Below are 27,912 nucleotides of genomic sequence, written 5' to 3' on the forward strand. Positions count from 1 at the left end.
GCCTCCGACGGCCCACTTGATGCAGGCGTTGCGGGACCGGAGGCGCAAGCGTGGCTCTTTCGCCCCGCCCACGGTTGGAATCATGGCGGCGGTCGTTTCGGAGGTCGGGGCTTCCATGGCAACGGTGCCCGGCGTGACGGAACGGTATTTCACCCGCTGGTACAAGCCAGGTAGTTGATCCCCGACCCAGGCCCGTCTCCCTCGCCTGATAGGAGGCGAGCGAGCTGAGAAACTGGTTTGCATTTTTAAAAAAACGCTTTTTGTAGCACCAGCTATTTCCGCCTCTATCGCACCCTTCCCCGACTGGCTCCCAGCTTTCCCCTCGCATGGGGTTGCTGCTTTTGTTGGGGTTGGGGATGGAATAGAGGTGTTTCTCAACCTTGGCAACTTTCAGATGTGTGGATTTCTGGGACCCTGCAGTTCTGTACCTATTTGCTGGCAGCGAAGTCTTTTATGGCTCATGCCTCTCTTACTGTAGCAACGTGCCTGATAGGTTCTTAGGAAAGATTTAAGCCTGTGGTTTGCATATGTGACCCTCCTGTAAAAGCACCTCATGTAATAACTATTAAAGAATTAAGCACAGCAAGGATTGTTACTTAAGTCACTACGCTGCAGGTATGATGCTACCTATTAAGGCTTCATTATTTATCTCTGGTAATTTGTGAATCGTTTGTGCAAAGGTGGTCTTCGTTTAGCAACTGCCTTGTTTAATGATCATTCACAGTTACAACTGTGATGAAAAAGTAAATTTGTGACCAATCCTCGCATTTATGACCTTCACAGGTCTGTAAAGGAAAGCTGAAGTAAGATCATAAGCACAGTTGCTGGTCCCTATTGTGGTTGCTAAACATGGGCTACCTGTACATTATTTTACCTTAATGTCAGCTCTTATCTCTGTATTTCTTGCATTTTATTCTGTTCTGCCCCTTATAGGCAGGGCCGCAACTAGGGTCTGTGTCACCCGGGGCAAACATGGATTCCATGCCCATTTTGGCACCCCCCAGCATGGCGCCCGGGGCACATGCCCCGATTGCCCCCCCCTAGTTGCGGCCCTGCTTATAGCTAACTTTTTTCTCCCTCTCTACATGCCTATGCTATATTTGCCAGCTGATTCAGCATTTTGTTTATTTAAAGAAGTGGGCTCTGGTCCACACAACTGATGCTAAAATTAAGTTTGTTAGCTATTAAAATGCTACTAGTCTTTTTTGGAGAGAGTTTCACATGCTTTCAGTCAGCCTGAAATCTGAGTAGAAGTTAAGTAATGGCTAACCTTCTTTCCCTAGATGTAAAAGGTAACCCTTGTGAAGATCATTGCATATTGCAACATTCTAATAGGTAAGAATTCAGGTTATATGTCTGTTTATACAAAACTGCCTCTGTATTCAATTAAATTATCATTCAAAAGAACTTAGTATATGTTTTTACAAGCCAGGTGTGGAAACCTATTTTTAAAAGGACACTTTCAAAAGGCAGGTAAAATCTGAGAGCTTTTCACTACTCCAGAGTTAACACGCTATCCTTCTGTTTTGATCTGGCAGAAAATTCTACCAATTTGCTGTTCCCATTTCTGATCCCTATCCTGTGCAGTTGCCTGTTCTGGGCTGCCACCAAATGGTTATGTTCTGATTTATCATGTGCAGACATGTTAAGTAAAGTTACTGGTAGAATCCTTTAGTTTTGTTTCCCACCCCCACTTCTCCAAATACCACCACCCAGCAGGAAGACGTTTAATTAGAACACCCTATGTAGATAATTTTCATAAGGTTATACTTCTAAGTATCTTTGTAGCCTATGTTACTATACAAAATGAAGTCCTAGAACATTCAGTAGGATTTACTCTTGATTAATGTGTAATTGAATAATTTCTCAACATAAGAAATTAATGAGTTTTGTAAAACTAAGGAATATAAAACACCAGCCACATCTTATTTTAAAGACAGAAAACTGTTTGATTTGAAATCTGTTATACCCCTTCATTTTTCAAATAGAGATACAGTGGGGTAGTTGATATTTAATATATGCTACATTATTTTGTATTGATGACTTTTTCCAAATACAGGATTAACTGCTGTTACCTTCTGGAAACCAGAAAAAGGAAAGAACAATTATAGACCAGCTCTCAGATGCGTCTAAAAGTGATTAGCCAAATTTATGAAGAATAGATCAATAGCCATTGGATATATTAACTTCCATGACCTGATATACTGTATCTCTAGATAATTGACACTGGGGATAAGTGGGGTTGACCATTGGCCTGCTTGAGTGCACTCATAGGATCGATTAACCTGATTGCCTAAAACTATAGATAATGCAGTGATAGAAATGCTTTGGCTTGAATTCAGTGAGATAAATCTTGTGATTCTGAGTATTTTAAAATTTGTTCAAAAGAATCTTTACCTGTAACGGGGGCATCTGCAGGGCCTTCAAATTCAAAATGATAGATATCAAAGTCAAAGCCCCATCCCTTTTTATGCATTACACAAGTGAAAAGGGGTGGAGTTCAGTCAGAGTCACATCTGCCATTTTGATGTCATTGACAGCCCCTGCAGATGCCCCCGCCCTGTGGTAAGATCCCTTGGTTGAGGTGGAAAGGAATTCATAAAGTAATACAATATTCATACTTTAGATCAATATTGTCAATCAGATTTTTACATTGTTTGAATTGTAAGTCTTTTGTTTTTAATTGTGTGCACCACCCAGAGTCACAAGTATGAGATGGGTGGCTATATAAATTAAATAAATAAAGTTTAAAATTTAATATTTTCTTTAAAAACCAAGATTTTTTAATACCTGTATTTTGTCCTTGTTTGGTTTTCTTCTATCTTTTTCCTTCCCTCTATATACGAATGCAATTAAAAAGGTGTTTTGCAGTTGATTTCCACACCTAAGCAGACTTGTGGGATTGAGAACTGTAAGCGTAAATGAAATGCACATCTAAATGACAGCAGTTATCTAAATATTATAGCAATGCTACCTTCAGAGAGAGCTTTTTTCTCTTCACTGAAGCAAAACTCTGGCTTTCTTAAAGTAAATTATAATAGAATGATTTTCTAGACTAATATTGGTTACTCTTATATGTGTGTGTTTCTATTCTCTTCCTGCCCTCTGTGCTTCAATTTTACGCTTTGCATTTTTTTTTTTTTTGCTTTATCGAAGGTGTCTATTTTATTAATTCACTTATTTTAAAATTAATTTTAAAATTATAATTTTAAGTGTTGCAGGTGGTTCTGGGAAGTCTTGTTTTGAAAAATATATAAACATGTTTTGAATAAACAGAACTTCTTGTCTTGTAGAATCTGTGTCATCACTATAGCGGATGCCCATCCTCTTCTTCAAAATGGAAAACCAATTAAGAGTATTAGTTATCAGATTAGTGCAAACTGCAGCAGGCTGCAAAATAAAGTTTCTGGAAAGTCTAAACGGGTATGGCTCATTTAATTTTTACCATGACCACAGATCCTAGTTTGTTTTATGTGACAATCTAGATTTTGTTTTAAAATCTGAAAGGATTTTAATATCGAGTTTGGTTATATACTCAAAAGTCTCAAAACTTTTCCTTAACTCTATCAGCATGCGCCTTGTTGGCAAAACACTTTTATCAGCTGACCAATTTTAAAATAAAAGGGGCCAATCTCAAAGGAAAGGCAGATCAGTAAGAGGATGGCCACTTTTTGGCATGTCCAGTCTGTCTGAATTTATTTTGGTGTTCTGGCTAAGAGAAGGGAAACTAAAAATGTCAGCACTTACTTTCCTATGGGCAAGATAGAACAGCAGATTAGGGTCAGGGTAGCAAAATGTGCAACATTCTTCCATTTGTTTTCCGTTTGAAGAGAATGTAAACTAGAACATGTTAGGTAGAAGAGTAATTCTCTTGCATCCATGCCTCATTAACTTTCTACTCATGCTAGCACATACCATTAAAATAGCTGCACACTCGTGTAAGTTGACAGCTTGGAAGGAAGTGCAAATTTGGGCTGTAGAAATTGACAGAACAACTAGATGAGAGCAAAGAAATACAGGAAAGTGCCATCTAGTGCAAATTTTTGCTGTCCCAATGTTCAGTGGGTCCTGTCCCACACTAGACCTAGTATAGTTAGCACCCATTGAAAATAGCCTGACAGCACCTTCTCATTAGTATCTTCTAGCATAAAGTTATTGAAATCTGTGGAATTAGTTAGTTGCATGACTGATACCAGTCTTTTAGTTGTTCAAGGTACTGGGAGGGCCAGATCAGAAATATCAGGACGGATTATAATATGTATTACCCTGCAAGGTAGGTTTTGCTGAGAAACAGTAAGATGCCTAAGGCAGGAGTTGACTATAATTTCAAATATGGGGCACAATCTTCCCTTGGCAATGGTTAACAAGCAGCTGAAATCATGTGATTTCAGCAATTTCATTTATAGCATGTGAAAATGTGAAATCTCAATAAATTTCATTAGTTTTGTGCAAGAGCATCTAAAAATTATTTTTGGAGTTTGAGAAGAGCAACCCCTCAAGAGATTTGAATATCCCAGCTCTGTTCTTTAAACAAGCCTTGAAGACCTTGCTCTTTGGACCAGGGTGGGATGTATGACACGGTTTGTCTGTTCCACCAGAATGACCATTTTTTTTGTTCCCTGGTATTGTTTTACTTCTTTGGTTTTAAATTTGTATACTACCCAGAATCATCAAGAAGTTGGATGGCTTTAGAAATGTGAAAAATAAATAACACTTATGTTACAAGCCTTGTAGATTTCACAAAAGACTAGGTTTTAACATGGGTCTTCCTACATCTAAAAGTAATCAGTTCTGCCTACATTAAAGGAGGAATCATACCGAATAACTAAACACTTATTTCAAATGTTAACATTGTATGTGTTGTTGTTGCACAGTGCTCAGCCTCTTACTACGTTATCATTTTCCAAGAATCCTAATTAAGTTGTATGCTGTTTCCCTCCAGGGTGCTCAGTTTCTAACAGAACTTGCTCCTCTATGTCGAATTCTCTGCTCAGATGGAGAAGAGTACACCATCTATAGGTAAAGAAGTAAGATTTTGTTTATACTGTATTGCTTGTACTGTTCTTTTAATAAACTGCCAATTCTTTGCAGCTGTATAAGAGGAAAATTAATAGAAGTGAATGAAAACATTCTGGACAATCCATCTCTTCTACAAGAAAAGGTCAGGATTTCAAACTGTTATTTGCTTTCTTTTCCTTCTTCCCCTCTTAATTTTCTCACAAATGTGTTTGTATTTGTGTCTTTGTATTTGTTTTCCTAGCCTTCCACAGAGGGTTACATTGCAGTTGTGTTACCAAAATTTGAAGAAAGCAAAAAAGTAACTCAGGGGCTTCTGACAAGGGAAGAATACGAAAAAATTTTGTCAAAGCGTTTTAATTCCAAATTATACAATACAAAGAATGAGAACTTAGCAGAAATATGAAATACATCAGACATCTTCCAGTATAGCCCATAATAAAGTGACTTTATGGATTTTCATGCTTAAAAGTGGAGTGAGAATTGGATGTTGGAACAATTACAATCTTAATTGTTCATTTTCAGCCAACAAAGTCAGTGTTTAAGATCTTCAGAAGTTCTAATCTGTAACTTTACTATTGGATTTAAGGACACAGTGCCAAAATATTGTCCTGTTCTTTATGTCAATAAAAGCCTTTATTTACTTATATTTCATCCATACATTATGTTCACTTTCTACAGATTAAATCCCAATCTGACAAACTTCAATCTGACAATACTTTTATTATTTTGTTTCTTTGAGGATTTTAGTGATGAAGCATAGACTCAGTGCAGTAAGATGGCTGAGCAGCCAACACTAAAACTATAAATTAACTAGCTGATACCCCAGTCCTTACCTGTGTGCCTTAAGGTTTGCAAAGTGAAGGCTCAAGGTTTTATGGGACCAAATGTTAAGATGATGTTTTGACACTTGCGACATTTGTATAAATGTCACAGATAGAAGTGGAGGATAGGACAGGGGTTACAGAAGAAAAAAGAGGTAAGTAAGAAGGTTAGAAGTTTTCTTTTTCTGCCTCCCAGCCTCTACATTGCATGATGCAGTCAAATACGATTGAGAGTCATGTGTTTGCTTCTACCTTCACAGTTGTCATCTTAGAAAAATGCAAAGGACATGGGAGTAATTTACCTTAGCTGTATAATTTTCCAATATAGTCAGCTTATAGCACTTCAGACTGGCAAGGAGTTATTAAGTGAAAACATTACAATCTGAAACATAGGACCAATGTACTCATTAAAATACATACAGATCTTGGAAAAGAACTTAGGAAATAGGTAATGCCCTCTTTGAAATAAGTATTTTTAATAGCTGCAACTTATTTCCAAATAGAATGATCAGGCTTAAGCTTTCCTATCACGTGCTCAAGCTTTATGTTTAAGGCTGTAAATATAATCACATTTATTAGGGAGTTAGGTCCTAATGGCTTTAGAAGAGCTATTTCTGAAAAGATTCTTTAGATAGTGCTATAAAGATTGTAATATAAAAATATTAAGTAAGAGGGAATAAGATAAAAGCAAGCTTTTAAGTATAGCTGATTTTATTAATGCTGTTATTGATCTTTAGTTTTAATTTTAAATATTGCTAAAAGTGTTTTAATGAAAATGAAATTACTATCATCATTAAAATTTTATTGTAACTTAGGCATCCAGTAGCAGCAACGTGGATTTCTTTGACCACCTCTAGCCTGGTTCTTTTCCTCCCCTTCCTTGTCCACCAAGAAAGAAATGTGGTATCTATGGCAACAGAACTTCTTGGCAGGCCACTTTAGGAGGCAAGGACTGAGCGGCTACTCAGCCAGTTAGGCCTTTTTTCAGAGTAGATCTCCACAGCAAATATTATTGGCAAGGGTCAAAGGCTCACATTAGCAAGGGCTGTTAAACAAACAAACAGCAGCAGCAGCAACCACCACCACCAGTAGTTTTCCATGTAGCATATCTGAGATTATCCAGATCATCTGCATGAATATCCAAAGCAGCATCTTTGGGGTTTGAAAAATAAGACATTCATAACGTACTTGATTACAAAAATAGCAGTATTAATAGTGAACCAGAAGTTATTCACCATACAAAAATATGCAGCCATTAAAGCTGACTTCCTTTTGCTAATTGCTAAGTACCATGACATCTATTAGATGTGAAAAGATTACATCAGCTTTTTCTAACCCAGTTTTACCTTTCTCAAAAGAAAGCAATCAGGAGAGACTTAAAATACAAATCCAACATAGAAATGTTTCCATCTTCACATCATTTGTTCTCCAAAACAGTGAGGCTTGCTACGTGTTGTTCCAAGGATCTGATTCCAAAAGTGTCAGTCCTCCCAGCCAGAGCACTGTTTTCTCTTGATGTTGCATGTTGGCCATTCCAAGAGCAATGGGCCATTAGATACCCATTTCCTGCGTTGTGCTGCAAAACAAGCATGGAATAAAATGGAAGTGGCACTCTACCCAGAAATGGTTTATTTTGCCATATTTGTACACATTATCAGCTCACCTTTCTTAGTAACTTGAAGCTAAGTGGCAGAACTTGTGAAAGTATATCCAGAATATGCTTTGCTTTCTGAATACAGGTATCCACCTAAAATCATAGTGCAATGAAGCAAAAATAATTTCACAATTACTGTTGAGAAAAGATAACATTCTTTAACATTTCATCACAACTGTAAAGCAAGGAATATGCTGGGCCCTATGGAGTGAGCTTAATAATGTAAGTGAAATAGCCAGTGCTATGGGTGTATACCACCAAATAGTGCTTTAGCTAAAACACAAAAACAGTGCTTAATACCGTTTTTTATAAGGTGCTAATTATACCTTAATCCTTTGTTTCTTTGTTAATATAGTGGCACATTTTGAGCACAACCAGTTACATACATCTAACTGCATTTTTTTGAGTGGTCCCTTGTGAGTTCGCACTTGGATTTTGTGCCTGTGTAGAACACTATTCAGATCCTTTAAAAACAGGTGGTCCATTCCAAGAAAAACATGTCTACTTGGAGTGTATTCTGCCCTTGCCACAAAAAATAAAATAAAATAAAATAAATAAAATAATAAAATAAAAATCTTCTGTCCATTATGTGAACAGACCAGTCACCTTCTCACTGATTTCATTACATAAGAAATACATTGGTGCCAAAAGTGGCTGAGCTAATAGTCTAAGTCAGTATTGGTTCTAAGCCAATGAATGTCCAGAATGAAGATGAAAAGGTATATAATCTAGTGCCAAATCACAAAGTACAAAAGAGGGAAAGACATTGTGTCACCTTGTTGGTACTCAACTACCAAGGAATTACCCAATATAACCTCAACAGTCTAGCCATGGAGATTGCTTTGGATGGCTCACAGTACCTTTCAAATTCAAGTGATGAGATGCTTTGCACCCAAACATCTTAGATACAGAGAACTTAGAAATGAGTGCCCTATCTGGGCATGCATGTATCAGTGGAAAGTGTCAGCCACAGGGGAGGGATTTTTTTTTTTAAATACAGAACAGAACTGAGGAGTTGTTTTACGTATGTGCCTGGGAAAGTTGAATGGAGGGACCTCTTCCTAACGCAAGGGAGATGTGCCAATTGCTGAAGAAATGTACAGGTGTTCCAGTCCTGCAGTATTTTGCAAACTGCCATTCCCATTCCTAGACTCAGAGAATTCCATTATAAGATACTTGGTTCAAGTACCTAAAGTGTATGCGATCATGGCAATGAGTAGTTTTATATTGTTGCCACAATGAATTGTATAACCTGCAAGACAAGTAAACAAAACTTCATGTAATTGACCCAGAGGCCCAGAGGCTGTAGGAGCAGAAATACTTGAGCTATGTGGTAAGATAGCTTGGCATAGGAAACCTGAATTAGACATCAGTCTTCTAGATAAGGGAACATAATGATACCTTGGAGGAGGAATGCAGTAACAGGAGCCATACATCTAGATAAGTATCTCACAATTATGAAGAAGCCAAACACTAAATACTAAATTGGTAGATAGACCCACCTATTATAAGGTATAGGAAGGAGTGATGGTAGGGTATCATACTGTAGATATGTCAAATTATGCATCCTGCATAATTTAAATTATGTATACTGCTATTGCTTCTCTTAGATATAAGTATTACACTGTGTAATTTTTTTTGTGTTCTATTGTTTTGCTATGGAATAAAGCTTTGATAACCCATACTGGTGTGCTCATTACCTCTGAATCCAAAAATATCCGTAGCCCAAACAAGACACTATGATGAAGAACATTTGTTTTTAATGAGTTGCCTGGTTAGCTGATATGCTATTTTAATCTGTGCTTCAAACCTCACAACACAACTGCAAACTGGCCTCTCATCCAGGACACCAACTAAGTTGAGCTCTCCTTAATTCAGCAACTCAGCACTATTATTCGTGCATTCTGTTCAAGATTTATCACACAGTTACAAGGTTTCATTATCTCACTCTACAAAGATAGGGAAACAAAGTTTACAGAGAATGACTATTAAAATTTTTTTAAATAGCTTACCTTTGAATAAGTTGCAGTTTTGCCCTGCACAGGGGCTTTAGCTGTCACCTGAAGCTGCTGACATGCAGGGACCATCCTCTCAATCTCCTGCAGAAGCAGTGGCTTGTCATCATCTTCCATCTGAAACAGATGTTACTTAGGCATGCTAAACATGATGAAATACATACAGTACAATAAAGTTATGGGAAAAGTTAAGAGCATAGATATCTACTATTGTATTAAAGCATGATGTCTACACATTTTAAAAAGTATCTGTCTTTTAAGATTCAGAAGCTGTACCATACCTGACTGGAAAATATGTGGAGAGCTGAAGTAAGCTTTAATCCTTCTGTAGCAAAGGCCTAAGGGGGAAAAGGATAGAAAATTAAATGCAAAGCCACTAAGGGAAAAAAAAAGCCTTGCTCTTCAAATGTGTGTATGCCCAGTCTGTAATCTGATTAGTCAAATGGAGCTCAGAATAAGTGTAGTTGACAAAACTCCTTTCTTTTCTCCATTTCCCAACAAGAAAGGGTGGTATATCAACCCATGGTGAGTGATCATAAATGGCTTTGGCTGGTGATGAACTGGATTGATTCATATAAATAGTTTACATAAATATTTGGTTTGCTGCCACAGATTAGATAGTTCTGGTATAAGAAATTCAGAGTTCTACAGCATTTTTTAAATTGGTAATAATAACTGTACTGACATATGCAAAATATAATCCCCTTTTATAATCTATCTCAGTTTGCAAGCAAGAATGCAGTCAAGAATAAGTCAAAGGTATAAAACAAAAAATACAGCAACATGTCCACATCCTTCCCCCCAAAACCAAATACAGTGTAATCAGGTAGATGCATGAAATAATCAGATTTTCTTTTATTTCAATTGATTGGTGTGAGAGAGGAGGTTCAAGGAAAAAATAATTCAAGCTCAGAACAGCTGTTTTTAATAAATCAACTATGGGGCTCAAAGTATGCACTCAGAAATAAACTTTTTCTGACAGCAACTTCAAAGTAGTGTATGAATTCTCTTTCTGTTGCTTTATTACCTCTGCCTGATGGAATAAGTCTTGGCTAATTTTCAGCAGTCCTTCCCCTCTAAAAGGCAAAAAAAAGAAAGACGAATAAAATTTCATCAACAACCTACAAATAGTTTACAAGCTGTGTGGCTATGACTTTGGAGTACCGAATAGGTAGAGCAGCATAAAAAATAAAATGATTCTACTGAGAAAAAATACAATATCCTGATGGATGAAGAGGGAAGATTGTCCTAGGTTAAGGTTAAGGATCAGTCTGGCTGAAGATGCTGGAGCACAATGCTTCATTTTGTTGCATCATTTCACTAGGTAACTCCCCCCCTCCCCCCCAAAAGAAAGCTGTTTCTATGGTAACAAAGTTGAGGATCCTTTATTTAGGAAATAATCCTCTGTATCACTGCTTCTCAACCTTGGCAACTTTAAGATGTGCGGACTTCAGCTCCCAGAATTCCCCAGCCTGAAGTTGAGAAACACTATACTACAGTTGTAATCGAAATTATTCAACCCCCGTTGCAAATCAGGTTGATGTCAAAATGTACACTTTCAGCTGTTTGCAATGAACAAATCAAATGCAATTGAAGTAGCTCAACACAACAAATGTTTCAAGTGGTGTCCCCAAATTCAACTGAAAATGCAACTTATAATGACATCTCCAGTCTCAAAATTATTCAACCCCTTCATGGCAAGCATCTTCAGTAGTTAGAGCAACCTTCTGCTGTTATAACTTGCTGCAAACGAGATGCAAAGCCAGACACCAGCTTCTGGCAGAATTCCTGAGAATTCTTAGCCTATTCCTCACGAGCAACGGCCTCCAGTTCAGTAATGCTCTTGGGTTTGCATGCTGCAACCGCCTTCTTCAAATCCCACCAGAGATTTTCTATGGGGTTCAAGTCGGGTAACTGTGATGGCCACTGTAGAATCTTCCAGGACTCCTTCTGCATCCAAGCCGTAGCAGAATTTGAAGTATGCTTGGGATCACTGTCCTATTGGAAGGTCCAATGACGCCTAAGCTTCAGCTTCCTTACAGGTGGCATGAGGTTTTCTCCTAGGATTTCCTGATACTTCAATGAATCCATCTTGCCATCCACACACTGCAGGTTTCCAGCGCCATAAGATGCAAAGCAGCCCCAGAGCATCATCGAGCCACCACCATGCTTAACTGTAGGCAGAGTGTTCTTTTCAGCGTATGCTTCATTCTTCTTCCTCCAGACATACCGCTGATCCATCAGGCCGAAAAGTTCTGGTTTGTTTCATTGCTCCACAGAACAGAATCCCAAAACTTCGTGGCTTATTTATATGATTTTGAGCATATTGGAGCTGACTTTTCTTGTGCTTTTGGGTCAGTAGTGGTGTACATCTTGGAGTTCTGGCATGGAAACCTTCTGTGTTTAGTACGCGCCTTACTGTGCTCACTGAAACCTCAGTGCCTTTTGCCACCAAGTCTTGCTGCAGGTCTTTTGCAGTCACTTGAGGGTTTCTTTCCACCTGCCTTCTCGGAAATCTGGTTGCAGCCATTGACAGCTTCCTTTTTCTGCCCCGTCCAGGTAGCGTAACCACTGTTCCTTTAACTTTGAACTTGTGAACTATGCTTCCAGCAGTGCCTTCGGTATCTTTTTGTATCCTGTTCCTTGTTTGTGAAGGGTGATGATCTCTTACCTTTTTGGACCATTCTTTTGAAGTAGACATACTGTATTTCTAACATGCAGTCAAACGTGACTAACAACCCCCTAGCCAGTTCAGGTATTTCATGTGTTCCAGCTCAAGCACACCTGGGGCAACTAATGAAGCCCTTGATTAGTTGCATCAGGTGTGCTTGAGACAACACCTGTTTTGCATACTGTATGTGTGTTGTTGTGACGGATTCTATTCAGGGGGTTGAATAATTTTGAGACTGGAGAAGTCATTATAAGTTGCATTTTCAGTTGACTTTGGGGACACCACTTGAAGCATTCATTATGTTGAGCTATTTCAATTGCTTTTGTTTGATTTGTTCACTGCAAACAGCTGAAAGTCTGTACATTTTGACAATCAATCTGATTTGCAATGGGGGTTGAATAATTTCGATTACAACTGTATATAACTGGGAATAAACCTACTACGTTATATTCAATGGCATTTAACAAGCAACAGACCAGAGATTCAAGATACATATCTCCAAAGCCCATTCAATTATTTTAACGATAACGAATTTCTTCAATTCATTTAAAATAGGCATTAACAGCAGCAGCAGTAAACACTAAAAACAGACATTAACATCAGCAGCAGTAAAATAGAAGCATACTGCAAAATTTGTAAGAGCACAACGTTATTATCCTTACCCTAGCAAGGAAATGATATGATTTATATACTTCAGTTATTCCAGCAGCAAGCAGAATTCTTAAATGCAACCATCCTTCCCTTATATTCAATATTTGCATGATTTATACTGAATTTTGTACAACTAAGGGGAATTTATAAAATTGAATGGATTTTTTACTTCCGGGGGAGGTATGGTGAACTGAAGACGGCTCTGCAAAAACAGAGCCAACAACCGCAACCAAGACCAAGGAACTGGTGAGTAGACTGGTTCCTTGGAACCTCTTCAGATAAGGAGAGTATGGAAGATGACCCACATGTGCTCTGTATGGCTGCTTCTCGTGAAGGACCACAGGACAGCAGTTTTCCAGTTTGAGCACTGGGAGATGACAGGAGCAGCCATCTAGTTCGCAACTGCGGCGGAGCCTTTTAAAGAAGACTAAATTTGCAAACCTCACTTTCTATCACTTTTGTTATTAGCTATTAGAGACTTATCTATTAATATTAGCTATTACACACTTAACCTATTAGCTATTAGAAACCTTTGGAATAACAAGTTAAAAAGTCTTCATGTGGTGAGTTTATCTACAACTCTGAACAAAAAGAAAAATTAATTACAAGCTTAAGAACTTAAAAGAATTTGAAATAAACAGCAAAGAACTAAATTAGATTTTAATCTAAGAAGGTTATAAATGGAATAAAGGTATAAATTCCAAAGATAAATTTGGAATATTGACTTTAGTATAAGATTTTGGAATTAACTATAAAAAATAAACAACTTCTTGTGCGAAACAGACTTATTTTGGTCATCCTGGCAATTGCAAAGAGATAAGTAATGATTTTAGAAACTGGACACTAGAGGGGACTAAAGATTTTAAGCAGAAGAAAAAAAAATGCAAAGCCTGATGTCACTTACTGGGACTTAACAGAATGATACAAAACATTGTAACACTGGAAATATTAAAGGGTGTATAATTTAAGACATAATACTAATATAAAGTAGGAATGCTTCAAAATTTATAAATGGGGCAGTGTAAGATAAAAAGCAGATTATTGTTTAATTATTTGTACCTTTGTACTCTGATGAGAACTCAAAATAGCTACATTTATTTAAGTTCCTAATGGGTTAAGTAAAGTCTAGTAAAATATATAAAACTATGTTCATATCATGTCCTTGCAAGACCTAAGAATGCTTTTTTATAACATTATGTAGAATCTGCAAAATTTCACAACATCGTGACATTTTTCAAATCCCCTCCCCATTAACCAATAGTCAACATATCTGAAACAGAATGTTGTTATATATATTAGCCACTTGTTCTGTGTGTGTGTACACACACACACACAGAGGAGAGAATAGAATGAAACAGTTTCCATTTTTGGATTTACGCTACATGCTTGAGTAGTATCTAGATGTGGCTTTCATTTAGACAGATTCTAATCATCTAAAGAATATGGTTTAGATTTGATAGAGGAAGGGAAAAGGTACAAGGCCACTTCTACAAACCATTTTGTCTCTCTTTTTTTTAACGTTTTATGTTTCCCCTTCTGCTACTCTTGTTATTACCTTGTAAATAAATACATGGAATAAGCCATACTGGATAGAGCTTGTCCGTATCTTACAATCTCATTTTCTGAGTCTTCCCATTTCTCCATTTCAGAGTCAACGCGCGCTGTTAGCTTATGAAGTTCTAAGCCTAATTTTCCAAGTTTTGTTTGCTCCTGCAAATGATAACAGAAAGTATACCATTTTTGCTCATTATGTAACTCAGATGAATTACTCGAATAAATTGGTACCAATGAATAAAACGAACGTCTTACCTCATTATCAAGTCTGACTGGCTTTAAGGCTTTTAAATTTGCATTATGCTTCTGTAAAAATATTTTTGAAGAACAGAATTTGATTTTAATGTTGTTATAAATCTACCTAAACTAAACACATTTACTAGCAACTTGAGTCAAGAGCAGCATGCCGGAGAAAACAGGATTATTTCTAAGAGGGTTGCTTTTCAAATAAACCCCTCCTTCTAATTCCAAATTCAAGACAACTGAGCACAATGTTAGAATAAAGCAACTGTTCTTCTGCTTATATGAACTTATTTCCTTTTAAAAATTGTGTAGTCCAAGTTACATTACTCCTACACATAACATAGCTTTTACACCTAACATGGCTGTTGCCTGTGTTAAAATTCATCCCACTTCAAAATAAATGAAACAGCCTTACACTATATCAATCATATAGCTCAGTGCTGTGAATTAGCAGTATCTTCCAAAGCCTCAGGAGAGGTCTTTTATATAACCTATTACCAGATTCAATTTTTAAAGATGTTAGGAACAGAGCTGCAATACCATCTAGCTATGCAGCTACAGTGGTTATAGGGATTTGCGCTCAGAATGGCATTATGATGGAAGCTTCCAGTGTCTGCCCTAGGAAATGGGAACACAACAGTGATACTTTCCACATACAATTGATTAATTCCATACAAATGGACATACTGCCATTGATTACATATAGGAGAATAGCAAAAGTAATTTTTGATTTAAAGATGTGTTAATAGGACATAGAAGATCAAGCCACTTAATTTAAAATAGTATTATTTTATCTGCATTGTTTCTAGCTTTTTTCAAGCTTGCAAACAAGCCTGGAAAAAGATCTAGATGCTTTAAAAGTCATTTCAGTAGAAAGACACTGTGCTTATGCAAGGTCCAAGGCACTTTTTCCAAATCATTTTTGAGTTTATACATCCTTATTTATAACATCAATAAAAACCTAACTTACTAATAAGAGACTTCGAATTATCCAGATATTTTCAAACAAGAAAGCTAAACTCTTAGTACAAAAATGTACAAAGCTGGACATTTTTGCATCATAAGCCATTACAAAAAGTAACTGGAAATGGTCCTTTTTCTTTTGCTCAATAACCTATGTGATATTCCATAATAACAGTAGCCATTAGAAAATAAGCTAGATGTATCTTTAAAATTTTGAAGGACTGTCACATATATGAAAGACTAGATCATATATTATTTATCATTGTTGCAGAGAGTTGACATTGCAATAAAGGAAATTTTGACCAACAGAAGGAAGAAATTCTGAGGGATGAAGCAGACTGGAAAAATGTAAAACACTGGATGGAAACTGTAGTTTGGATTTCCTACATTGGTGTTCCAACTCTCTCTCCTTCCAACTCTATGTTTCTGTCATAAACAGAGAATTCAGACATTTCCTCTTACTACTCTTACACAATCCTCAATATGGGAAAGATATTGCAGCAGCATCCAGAAATGTAGTGATGCTTGCAGAATTCAGCCTTATTATTAGTGTTCTAGAAAGATCTGTCTTTCTCTGATAACTTTAGTTCACCTACAATGCTATGCCATTATGTGGTTCATTTACTTTTTGCTTAGTGTGATATACAAACCTACTTACAGTGTTACATATGAACCAGGCCAGTGTAGCTTGTTAACCAAAACATGAGGGCATGAAGGCTCTGTGAAATGAATAATTAACTATGAAAAGTATAAAGACATCACTAGCCCCACAAAAATAAACTTACCGCTGGCCTGGGTAGTGACAAGTATGCACGCTTCTCTCCTAAAAACAATACACCAAAATTGGTTACGTACTGTACTGTACTTGTATCATCTCTCCAGGCTTTGGAAAAATCTTTCTATAAAAAAAATGTACCTACCCTTATTGGTTCCTCTTCATAGATCACACAGGTTTTGTATTCTGCCATGTGTTTCATAATAGAAGGGAAATTCTGCTACTGCTTATATTTGTGTTTATTGGAGACCTTGGCAGATTCATCTAAAACCTTTCCATTTAATTGATAACATTTCTGAAATCTTCCTTTATCTTTCTGAATGCCCAAGATGAACAGCTACGTGGGAATGGGGGTGGGGGAAGCAAAAGTTACATCTAACCATAGATACAGATAAGCTTCCATAACTGCTAGTAATTACTAGTTCTCCTTGTTAACTACCACTACCTAAGGTCATATTATTTGGAGAATTCTGATGGCATCCAGATTTGGTATCTGAGCTTGATATTTAGATTTGAAATAGTTTGGTCTGATATTTAAATATCCATTCTGTAATTGTAGGTGATTAGAAATACAGATAAATTAAAGATCAGACCACCACCCCCACACTTGGTTTCTGTTTGTCAAGAAATGAATTTTATTCTTTGGTCATCATAGAAATGCAAAGGCTGACACTTCTACTTGCCAACTTGAGAGATGGCCATATAAATATGTATTAGGGTGTGTGTGTGTGTGTGTGTATCCCCATCCATCCATCCATCCCCTAATAGGAAGCTAATGCACTATATTTGCATGCTGTCTGGTGGGGAAGGTAGAAAACCTCTCCTATTCATGGCCAGCAGGGAAATGCAGGTGACCGAGCTCTTAGCAGACTATCAATTTTTCTTCTTGCAATCCAGTAAGTTTGTTGGCTTATTTACAAGGCTGATATAATTACATCTCACCTGTGTATTATCATCAAATAGATCTGACAACTGAATGTCTCAAGTTGATTCAAAAATTGCATTTCCACAAGGATTAAGTAATGATTTTTGTTAATACCTACGAAGGTTTACAGAAGATACAAAAAGATTTGCTACCAAAAATCTTTAAATACAACTGCTCTATTGAAACATGTTTACTGGGTGGTGCTCCATCAGCAAAGACAGAGGTTGACATTTTTCCCTTCCCCTTCCCCACAGTATTATTATAGAAATTCACCCTTTTAAAAAAAGGAGGGAAATGCATTATGTTTGACTTTTGATGGAAAAGAAGGCAGTGTATGCCATCTTACTTCTTCCTAATTATTGACTCCAAATGAGGCCACATGCTGATTCCATATAACAAGAAATAGAGTACTCCTTGGTCCAGCCATTCTGTCTTTTACCCCTCCCCAAAATATTCAGAATACCAGAACAAAGATTTTAAGTCTCATGTTTTATGATAAGGAAAAAAGAACAAAAAATCATGGCCTTATTGGACTTGCCAATGACTTGCTCCAGTTAATACCAAATACCAAGTCCTTCAGCAGAAAACACGTAAAAGTAATTGCAGCTATGCATTTCATATCACCTTAATTCATTCCTGGTTTCTGCCAATCAATAAAGGACTGAGAGATCCTGAATATGCTGATGAAGCAATTTAATATATGGGCAAAAGGAAAGTAAGAGAGGCAACATGGATAAGATTGAGAAGAAACTTAAGTATCATTATAGAGGACCAGGGTGGGGCGCAGAAGCAATTCAGAAATAAAGCCATTACATTCCTTTTATTTCCCATGAAGTAGAGAAAACAAACCAAAATGGAGCCAAAACGATTCATTGTAAAACTGCACTTGGTTTATTAGAAAGCGTCCAGCACGTTTGGTTGCTCTTTAGCCATCATCAAAAGCAGAGGGCTATTGTCTCACAAGCATTAAAATATACTTATTTCATCACACTGCCAATGCTAAGCTCAACATTTTAAAGTGGCTATTTAAAATATGACATTACCATAAAAATATAGTATATGTAAATTAAGGGGTGGAGTGGCTAGCTTGGCATAGCGCAAGTTATCAACCTGATATGCTAACTGCATCTATCTCTCAATCAAAACCTTAAAGATATACTTCCCATTATCAAGGAAGCATTCCCATTTTTCCACAGAAAAAGGCAGAATCAATTACTATGATACTGAAATTTAAAAAAATACCTAGGAAAATAATGTGTTTTTATTACTAAAAATATAACCTAATTGACTGCCAAGATACTAGCCAAGTAAACATGTTAAACACAGATTATCTGGACCCATTCAGTCAGGTTTCAGGCCAGGATATGGGGCAGAAACTACACTGGTCGCACTTACGGATGATCTCTGGTGGGAGGGGGATGGAGGGCGTGCATCCATCCTGGCTCTTCTTGACGTCTCAGCGGCTTTCGATACCATCGACCATGGTACCCTTTTGGGACCGCTCAGGGAGTTGGAGGTGGGCGGTGCGGTTCTGCGCTGGTTCACCTCCTTCCTCCAGGGCTGTTCCCAATTGGTGAGAGATCCAACCCTCGGCCCCTCCATTGTGGGGTGCCACAGGATTCGGTTCTCTCTCCTCTCTTATTTAACGTCTACATGAAACCACTGGGTGAGATCATCCGCCACCATGGGATGAGGTATCATCAGTATGCTGATGATACCCAATTATACATCTCCATCCCAGGTGAGGTAAGTGATACGGTGACTGCCCTGTCTCAGTGCCTGGGGGCTGTAGGGCCCTGGATGGGGAACAAAAGGCTTCAGCTGAACCCTGGTAAGACAGAGTGGCTGTGGGTTGACAGCTCCTCAGTTCCCGGGAAATTGTCATCTTTAGTTCTGGATGGGGTGGCACTGCCCCAGACAGACCCGGTGCCTAATCTGGGGGTTCTTCTGGACTCACAACTCCTGCTCATAGAGCAGGTGGCAGTTGTGGCCAGGAGGGCCTTTGCTCACCTTCTAGTTGTGCAATAGTTACGCCCATTCCTGGAGCGAGAGGCCCGCCGAACAGTCACTCATGCCCTCGTCATCTCCCATATTGATTACTGCAATGCGCTCTACATGGGGCTACCCTTGAAGAGTATCTGGAAGCTTCAGCTGGTCCAGAAAGCAGCCACGCGGGTTATTTTTGGTGTCCCTAGATCGGCACATATAACACCTTTATTGTGCGAGCTGCACTGGGTGCCAGTTTGCTTCCGGGACCAATTCAAGGTGTTGGTTATGACCTTGAAAGCCCTACATGGCATGGGGCCGGGCTACCTGGGGGACCGTCTCATCCCCTCAACATCAACCCGCCCCACCTGGTCAAGCAGAGACGGCATGTTACAGACCCCGTCAATAAGAGAATTCCATCTGGCGGGGTCCAGGAAGCAGGCCTTCTCTGCAGTTGGCCCCGCTCTTTGGAACATCTTGCCCCCAGAGGGGAGGCAGGCGCCTTCACTTTTGACCTTTAGGAGGGCCCTGAAAACCTGGTTCTGCCATCTCGCATGGGGTGGGAAGGTGGGCAACCATTCATGGGGTTGGCTCGTGCCTTAGACCCCCTCCCACCTAATCAGAATTTTTAACCTCTTGGATTTTATACTTATTTATATTGTATTTTATATTTGTAAATTGTTTTTATAAGATTTTGGTTGTTTATTATTGTAGTTTTAACTTCTTGTAAACTGCCCAGAGTCCCTCTTTTGGGGGAGATGGGCAGTAGCAAAATTTGAATAAATAAATAAATGTTGTCCCATTAATTTAAATGGGAAAGTTAAACACCCCTGAGATGTCAGGGACTTAAAAATGCATCATTCTGTCAGTCCATTCTCTCTTTTTAAGAAGTTCTTCTAGGCAATCACAATGTAGCTCTTATTCGGTAGCACTTATTAATTCCCAAACATTCTACAACATCAGATCAACTTGTATTCCTTGCTCACATAATCATTTAATTCAGTCTTTGTCAACTTAGTGCCTTCCGGACATGTTGGACATCATAATTCTCAGCATGGTCATGCTAGCTGGGGATCTGGGGAAGTTAAAAGTCCACCATACCAGGTTGGAGAGGACTGAAGCAGTTTAAATGACTAAATGAACTTTCTCAAAAGGCCAGGCTTATACACTCCCTCTATCCTCCATATGTGTGATGGAAGAGGAAAAGGAAAAGCTTCAGAGAGCAAAGGCCCCTGTATTATATACTCTCAGGAAACTGATACATTCAAAGTACAGATGATTCAGAATCAAAGTAACTTCTGAACCTAGTTGGTATTAGCACTTTTTTGGGGATCAGGGAAATTACTGCTGTAGTTTGTTGTAAGTGAAAGCAGAGAGGAAGGGAAGGAAAACACATAAAACCAAGGCTCTAGCAGATAATTTACAGTAATCACACCATCCATATTCATCTGAACTCAGCCAGTGTTTCACTTCCGTCAGAATTCATGAAGCAACTTGATAATGTGAAATGAGAGTGTTCTTTAAGAAGGGACAATGAGGCAATTACACCGAGTTTGTATATCACTCTGCATAGGTAGAGGTCAAATGCTGACTTTCTAAGCAACATATCCACTTCAGAAAAGGCTAAGCAAATTAGCTAACAAAAGAATAAGATTGATTTGATAACAGTTCAGGTTTTACATTGAATTCTTCCTTTGTTCTGATATAAAAATAAAAGATAGCAAATTACTTCATGAAAGTTTACTTTCTTCCTCCTTTGGAGTAACTTCTAGGCCATTTCACAAATGAACAAAAACTCAGTAGATTTTAGCTGCATTATATTTGTTAAGTCTATACTTAATAAATAGAAAACATCTCAATGGCAGTATCATACAATATATTTTAAAGCGCAACATTATTTGATCACTTCTAAAGTAGGTAATTGGTTTAGGTTTAGAATCTGATTGTAAAGAGCTATAGAAAAATAATGGTGAATGCTACTTTCTGCTTCTGAGGCAAGGTGTATCTATCAAGTGGGAGAAACATGGCCTAGCGTATTCTTTACGAAGAAATTGTGTTTGCCAGAAGTGCTGACCATCCATGGTGCTGACAATGAATACTCAGTCATCAAGATGGTTTGAGAAAAGGTATCAATGATTTCAGTGCAGATTCTCATCTAAGACATAATTTGCTTTCCATCTAAAAGTGCAAATCATGATTGGTCTCACTGATGTTAATGTGGTTTCAGAATCCCAGCAAAAATTGCTTTGACCTCAAAAGGAAAAAAAAGATGGTCTGATCCAACATGTTGGTGTGTGGTTACTGTATATAATCTGGTTAATATATATAATAGTAGAGAAATCATTTAGCTTCTATATATAATCATATATAATCATATAAGATGAGAAAAGTATGAGAGGAACATAATTTCCTTGTTCCTGTTCACAATGCAATTTCTAAAAAGCCCTTAAGAACAGTCTTTTATCACTTTAGCACATACTTTTGATCTGTTTCCTTTACAAACAAGATATCAGCTCTAGACCCCACCATAAGTCAATAATCCTATTTCAATGTATTTCTTCTTGGTTGTCCTATGGTGAAAGCATTATCTGCAATTACAATAGGATACAAAACTCTCCTTTACCTAGGTTGGATTAATCGGTATAACGGGCATTCTAAAAACCTCTCTTCAGTGAAACTACATTAGGAACCACATATATTTCCTGTTTCTTCCTGCACAGAAGGAAGACTTTTGGTTGACGTCAACTGTACAGCACAGAGAAACTGCACTTGCTGAAGTTCTACATAGCTCTTAAGAGCACAGGAACCCTATCCTCCAATACACCTATGAGGAAGTCTGCTGAAATATGACTGCCTATAGCGAGGTCCTAACCAGGGTGACATAACTTCCAGGGTAACTTCTACTTTTACGTGATTTTAATTTATACGAACATTATTTATATTATAAATAATTAAAATTGTCTATACTATAATGAATTTATAATTCAAATTCAATTTATATTATTCAACACCTACAAAATTAAATTCTGGTTCAACTGCCACGCTTGGCCGCCCCCCTGCTTTTCAAGTGCCATTCATATGCTTTATCATGACCTGACTTGAATCACTCTAGTCCTGTTCAGGCAGTTACCTAAATGTGTGAAGAGCTCAGTAGAGGGAGAGGAATGGGCCTATATCTCACTGATAGCTGTCCTTGTGCAATAATTATACTCATGTTCAAGTATTCACAAGTACAGCTCCCCTACAGGTCTCCAGCCTGAAGGAGGAAAAGGCTGGGTGCGTGGTTTTATCTTCTCCTACACTGGACTCCCCATAGATAGTCAGAGACTGAGTTCACCTATCATGCTAAGCCTTTTGATTTATTTTATTGCATGAATCAGGTTACTGTGGTTTATAGTCTATGGCTAATGGCTTAGCAGGTGGTAAATGAGTGTTGAACTAGCCCAATGTTTGAACCGAGTCAGAATATAAAAACATTCTGCAAAACTAGAGTAAAGATTGTGTTGATAGAAGACACTTGATAGTTAGCAATCATAGAAAATTTGACAGAGAAAAGTTTTCTGGGGGAAGAAAACATTTCCATGAATTAAATACTGTATGACTTCTTCCTAAGTAGCTTTTCTGCTCCATAAACATTATCTGGCTCTTTGCACTGTATACATATGTCCCACAAAAGAGAAACACAGGCCTCCATTTTTCATTTTTGCAAGGGGTCTCCAAGTTTTGCTTTCAAGCTGAGGATAAATCAGCACATGAGGGCACTAACAGGTCTTGCCCCTACTAAAAGCAATACACTAGGAACTGAGGGATATAATGGGATATGTACAATTGTCTACTTTGGCATTCTGCAGTGGTTTTTTAAGTTAAAAGCTACTGTTACTTGTCTGATTTTTCTCTAATGTCAAGCCTAGTACATGGTTTTGTCCTGAGTGATTATGTTTAAGAAAATACACAAAAGAATCAATTCATCAAACATAACATTTCTATCACAGGAAGAATGGCAGAATTTAGTGAAAATGTTTTTTTCTGTAAAACTGAAAAGCTTTCTGAAGAAAATTAAATTACACAGAAGAATGAGAAATCGCTCAACAAATACTACAGTGCCTCTGGCAAGGATATTAAGAGACTGATTTGCTCTTTACAGTTTTTTTTCCAAATGCTACACAAATAGCAGGTGACTTACCAACCACAGAATACAGGCCAAAAGTTGTGGGCAGCATCAGAAAGATTCCATCCAAGCAGAAACGATAGCAGTTTAAAAATCAGATAGCTAAATTCACTACATTGTGAAGTCAGCAGAAAGCATAGAAAATAACGGTTTCTTTCTTTTGAAAGAACAGTAGACAGTTCAGGTCAGACTGAAAGAAGAACTTTTTATGATTCCATCACCAAGAAAAAAAAAGGATTTCAAATGCTTTGAATTATGAATCACTTCCTTGAATACTTGAAAATGTATTGCTGAACCTCCATAAAAAGCAAGATCTACGTACACAATAACCTCATTGTACAACAATCTCTATTCCTTTAAAATTCCTTTGAAGGAACTCTATCGCTTAAAATGGTGGCTTTCAACTGCTGTCTGAGGAGCTCTGAAGAGAGCTCCTCAGACATGCTGCTTGACATCTTTTTCTGTAACACGCAAACAAAAGAGACAGCTGGGTGCAGAATGTAGCATATACCCAACTTATGTACAACTATTAGAAAATGCACCAGATGACCCACATGATCTTATGTAAAGGGCAAGAATTCCATGTCCGATAAGCAGAGATTTTTCCATTATCATCTAAAAGTAGAAAAGATCAAACAAAGGTTGAAAACCATTTAACTAAAAGCAGTAACTATGGGCGTACTTAGGCAAGAGTGTGCCATCCTAGTCTCACAGGATTCCACTGAAATTAAAACTAAAAGATTCAGCCTCAGCATGATATCCATTATCTCCTTGAAAAATTGGAGACGGTGGTTTGAGTTATTACCTACAGTAAATACTTAAGAAGTGCTCCCAACTTTAAGCTACATCACAGGTACTCTAGTATTAGCTGGACTGAGAACTGTGAACTGTGTCTCTCTGAACACAGGCTGGACACATTCCGAGGACCTGTCATGTTATTTATGGGTTTTGGCAGTTGTATGTTTGCCCTCCATAGATAATATACTTTAGTGTAGTCAACCCCAAAGTACCTACAGAGTAGCAAAAGTGTTAAGTGACTGCAAGTTGTCTTTGTTGACTTTTGGAAGAATGTAGACCATCACATCTCATAGCCAGAATACTCAGAATATGCGTGCACTGTAAGCTGGAAACTTGTGTTTAAGGATAGTAGGTTGTCTGTACTTAGGAACAACCCACTCACCTCGTCTTCCTTCAAACACATCATTGATTTCTCTTAAGAGCAGGGACATGTCATTCAGCTGAGATTCCCAAGCCTCACAGAACACATCAAGATTTTCTTTTGCAATTTTACTGGAAGGATGCAATGTCAGGGTTTCAGCAGCAGAAATTATCTGAAGGAAACAAAACAGGCTGTGTCATAAACATACAATTGTGTATCAGCATCCACCTCCACAGGACAAAAGATAAGCTGTCTCTCATTTGTATTAAAAAGGACTGTATACATTTGCTAACAAAGCTTTATAAAAACCAAGGGATTTTCACAGGGAATACTATTGTGCTAAATGATATTGAACAAATGGCTGTTTTAAAATAAGTAAACTGAGAGAACTGTATTATAAGAAATCTTACTTTCAAGAAGATTTTGAAAAGAATTATAACCTTATTCTTTTTATGTAGGGAAGGTCTCCCAATAGAGTGAAATGGCTCTTAAGAAGCACTTTATTGCATTATGCTGTCCAGTACAGCAAATGTGAATCTAGCATCATACATTATTCCAGCCATGATTATTGGTTACTAAACATGATTCCTTACCTAGAACCCTCTTTGGTTCAAAGCGTTTTTTTACTTTTTGTTTAGCTACCAAGGTATTTAGGAAGTCTATATGAATATTGAACTTGATAGTTAAAACACTATTATTCTAAGTCTAATATACATTTTCCATTATGAAGTTCTGATCTATTTGCTCAAATATTGGTGGAATATTGACCTATTTCTCTGTGAGAATAGTACCTACTATAGACAAAAAAAGTTTTCAGTTTCTGGCACCTGAAGCTAAAGGATTTGAAGCAGAACTGGAAAAGTCTTCTGAGTTTATCAACTGGAGCAAACAGTCAGCTAAAATTATACATACCTGAGGCCCAGTCACATGAAAAGTATCTTCTGCATGGAGACAAGAAATTTCAAGTGGCTCTGTTCCAGAGACATGTCTCAATAGATGGCATATCTAAAAAGAGAACCAAAACAAATCAACATAATTATAAAATCTATGTATGAATTATGGAATTCTTATGGAACACATATGGTGAATACTAAATGAAAGCTTCGAATATTTAGAAATGCATTTAGAGACCCAGGTTTAATCTTGACAGAGAGCTGGACATTTGCCTGACATCTAAGCCAGAGGATGCTTAACTATTCCTCTGTCAATCATTTGTCATCTGAACTCTTCTTTCTCCAATCTTGATCTTTCAATCATCCTAAATAGGCCAAGGGAAATGTGGCTGGGGCAAAGAGTGAAAGGAAGCAGCCAAAGCTAGGCAAAACTCTTCCCTGAAACTTTACTTCTTGCTACTTTTTAGAAGACGTTTGATGAGATCCGGAATCCATTTCTAATTTTCATCCAGTGTCGTTGAGACTTGGGTGGCATACCAGTTTAATAAATTGTTGTTGTTGTTATTTTGCTCCATGAACATTCTCACTATTCTCCTTTTGAATCAACGGTATTAAAAATATGGCAGGATTGGTCTAACAACCACTTGGGTTTTAGAGATCAATCACAGAGTGTTGGTTTTAAGAACAGATACCCTTAAGCCTCCAAACAATTTTCACCAGAAGGACATTCTAAAGAATGAAGCAGGAGCATCAACATAGCATCTCAATTCCAAAAATCTAAGATATTCTGTGAATACATTCTTTTGCCAGAGTTGGGAACTTTCCCTTTTACTCCCCTGGGGCAAGGGGAGAGGCTGCAGTTGGTCATTGAGTTATGGTGGGGGAAGGTCATATTCCAATGAATGTCATGCGCTGCCTACCTCTGAATAACACTCAGACACTGGTTCGCGGATCAGGCTCTGGTTTATTTGCAGGGCAGGTACAGCGTTGGTAGAAAAAAGCTGAGAGTGACAGGAGCGCGCCGGTGCGGGGTTTAAATACCCCGCGCCGGTCAGCGCCCCCTCGCTCACGGTCACGTCACCCCCCTTTGTCCAATACGTTGCCCTGCCGGTGGGTGAGGGTTTCCGGGATCGCCCATCATCAGGTTTCCATTCCTCTGCTGATTGCTTTCAGCTGGGCGATCCCCGTTGTATTGCCGCTGATGGCTTGGGTGGCTCCGTGATCCGTTTAGCTATTGTTTGTTGGCCGTTAGTCGTTGTGGGTTGATGGCTACTTATCTTGTACCCCTTCACCTATTTCCTTGTCATTGTCATGTGTGCCATTGCGCTGATGACTTTAGCTCAACGGCACTCATGACATACTGCCCCCTTTTCGAATAGTGTTCTCCCCCGGTTTTCTGGGTTTTCCCCGTGGAGCTGTCAAAACGCCACATTTTTTTTTTTTTTTTCAAAGTTCCCGCCGGAGTAGTTGTCGCCCCTCCCTTTGCTCCTCCCTCTACCACGTGCCTTCCCAGGGTGTGTCCATGGTACGCATGCTCGGGTCCTGACCTGGCGTGCGCATGCTCCAGCCACACCCTGTTTGTTTGGCTCAGTTCGGCGAGGAGAGAGGCGTGGCTGGTCGGGTGCTTCTCAGCTCCAGGTAGGGCCCTTCTTTTTCTTATTTAAAGTGCGTCGCCTTTGTTGTGTCTCCTGGGCGTTGCCCCCAGGTTGCCCTGTTGACTTGCTTGCCACTCCCCCGCGGCCGGGGGGCGGGTGCTGGCGAACGTTTGTCACCACCCCGTGGGCCCGGGGCGGGGGGAGTGAGTCCCGGGGGGGGGAAGGTCCACCCAAGTCGCGGGCTTGGGGGGGGCCCTTTCCCTTGGGGCACGGGAGGCGGGGGGGGGCCTGCGGGGGGGGGGTTTGGTTTTGCTGACCTTGGTTGCGGTTTGTCGGGGTATGCCCGGTGAAATGCTCTGGTCAGGTCAGGCGCGTTAACGTTGTGCGCCGCCACCCATTCCGGGTGGGGGAAGTGTTTCCACCTGACCAGATAGTGTAGAGTTCCTCGTTGCTTGCGGGAGTCGAGAATGTCCCTTATCTCGAAGTGGTGTTGCCCGTCGATCATCACCGGTGCGGGCTGTGGCGTGCTTGGGTGCCATCGGGAGGTGGTTGCCGGTTTCAGGAGGCTGGTGTGGAACACCGGGTGGAGTCTCCGGAGGTTGTGTGGCAGGTCCAAGCGTATTGCTACCGGGTTCACTATTTGCGTGACTCGGAACGGCCCGATGTACTTAGGCCCCAGTTTTTTCGAGGGTTGGGTTGACTTTAGGAACTTGGTGGATAGATAGGCCATATCCCCCGCCTGGAACGTCGGTTGTTGGCGCCGGTGCTTGTCGGCCTGCTCTTTGTAGGCAGCCTGTGCATCCTTCAGCGCCGCCGTGAT

General features: G+C 38.9%; 2 protein-coding genes across 2 annotated transcripts in view; one reads left to right on the forward strand and one right to left on the reverse strand.

The window, feature by feature from the left end:
* On the forward strand, window positions 1-5,665 carry ABITRAM (actin binding transcription modulator). Its single transcript, XM_063298736.1, has 6 exons — window positions 1-170; window positions 1,284-1,335; window positions 3,294-3,423; window positions 4,943-5,019; window positions 5,092-5,161; window positions 5,261-5,665. The coding sequence occupies exons 1-6, from the start codon at window positions 20-22 to the stop codon at window positions 5,420-5,422; spliced, it is 642 nt and encodes a 213-aa protein (XP_063154806.1). The 5' UTR covers window positions 1-19; the 3' UTR covers window positions 5,423-5,665.
* A 1,125-nt stretch (window positions 5,666-6,790) lies between these two features.
* Window positions 6,791-27,912, reverse strand: part of CTNNAL1 (catenin alpha like 1) — a 58,475-nt gene continuing 37,353 nt past the window's right edge. Inside the window, exons 10-19 of the mRNA XM_063298735.1 lie at window positions 25,517-25,609; window positions 24,626-24,776; window positions 16,377-16,414; window positions 14,641-14,691; window positions 14,387-14,541; window positions 10,537-10,585; window positions 9,791-9,847; window positions 9,507-9,626; window positions 7,504-7,587; window positions 6,791-7,416 (exon numbers count right to left, since the gene is read on the reverse strand). Coding sequence (XP_063154805.1) covers window positions 7,258-7,416; window positions 7,504-7,587; window positions 9,507-9,626; window positions 9,791-9,847; window positions 10,537-10,585; window positions 14,387-14,541; window positions 14,641-14,691; window positions 16,377-16,414; window positions 24,626-24,776; window positions 25,517-25,609 — 957 coding nt within the window. The 3' untranslated portion in view covers window positions 6,791-7,257. The remainder of the gene's footprint in view (window positions 7,417-7,503; window positions 7,588-9,506; window positions 9,627-9,790; window positions 9,848-10,536; window positions 10,586-14,386; window positions 14,542-14,640; window positions 14,692-16,376; window positions 16,415-24,625; window positions 24,777-25,516; window positions 25,610-27,912) is intronic.

Source organism: Candoia aspera, chromosome 3 (assembly GCF_035149785.1).
Source record: "Candoia aspera isolate rCanAsp1 chromosome 3, rCanAsp1.hap2, whole genome shotgun sequence".
In the NCBI taxonomy this organism is placed as follows: Eukaryota; Metazoa; Chordata; class Lepidosauria; order Squamata; family Boidae; genus Candoia; species Candoia aspera.

What these genes read in the sequence shown, in the direction of transcription:
- ABITRAM (XM_063298736.1), top strand. Translation starts at nt 20, where the DNA reads ATGCAGGCGTTGCGGGACCGGAGGCGCAAGCGTGGCTCTTTCGCCCCG. An exon ending in ATATTGCAACATTCTAATAG is followed by an intron (nt 1,336 to 3,293) that starts GTAAGAATTCAG and finishes CTTGTCTTGTAG; the next exon opens with AATCTGTGTCATCACTATAG. An exon ending in TTTCTGGAAAGTCTAAACGG is followed by an intron (nt 3,424 to 4,942) that starts GTATGGCTCATT and finishes GTTTCCCTCCAG; the next exon opens with GGTGCTCAGTTTCTAACAGA.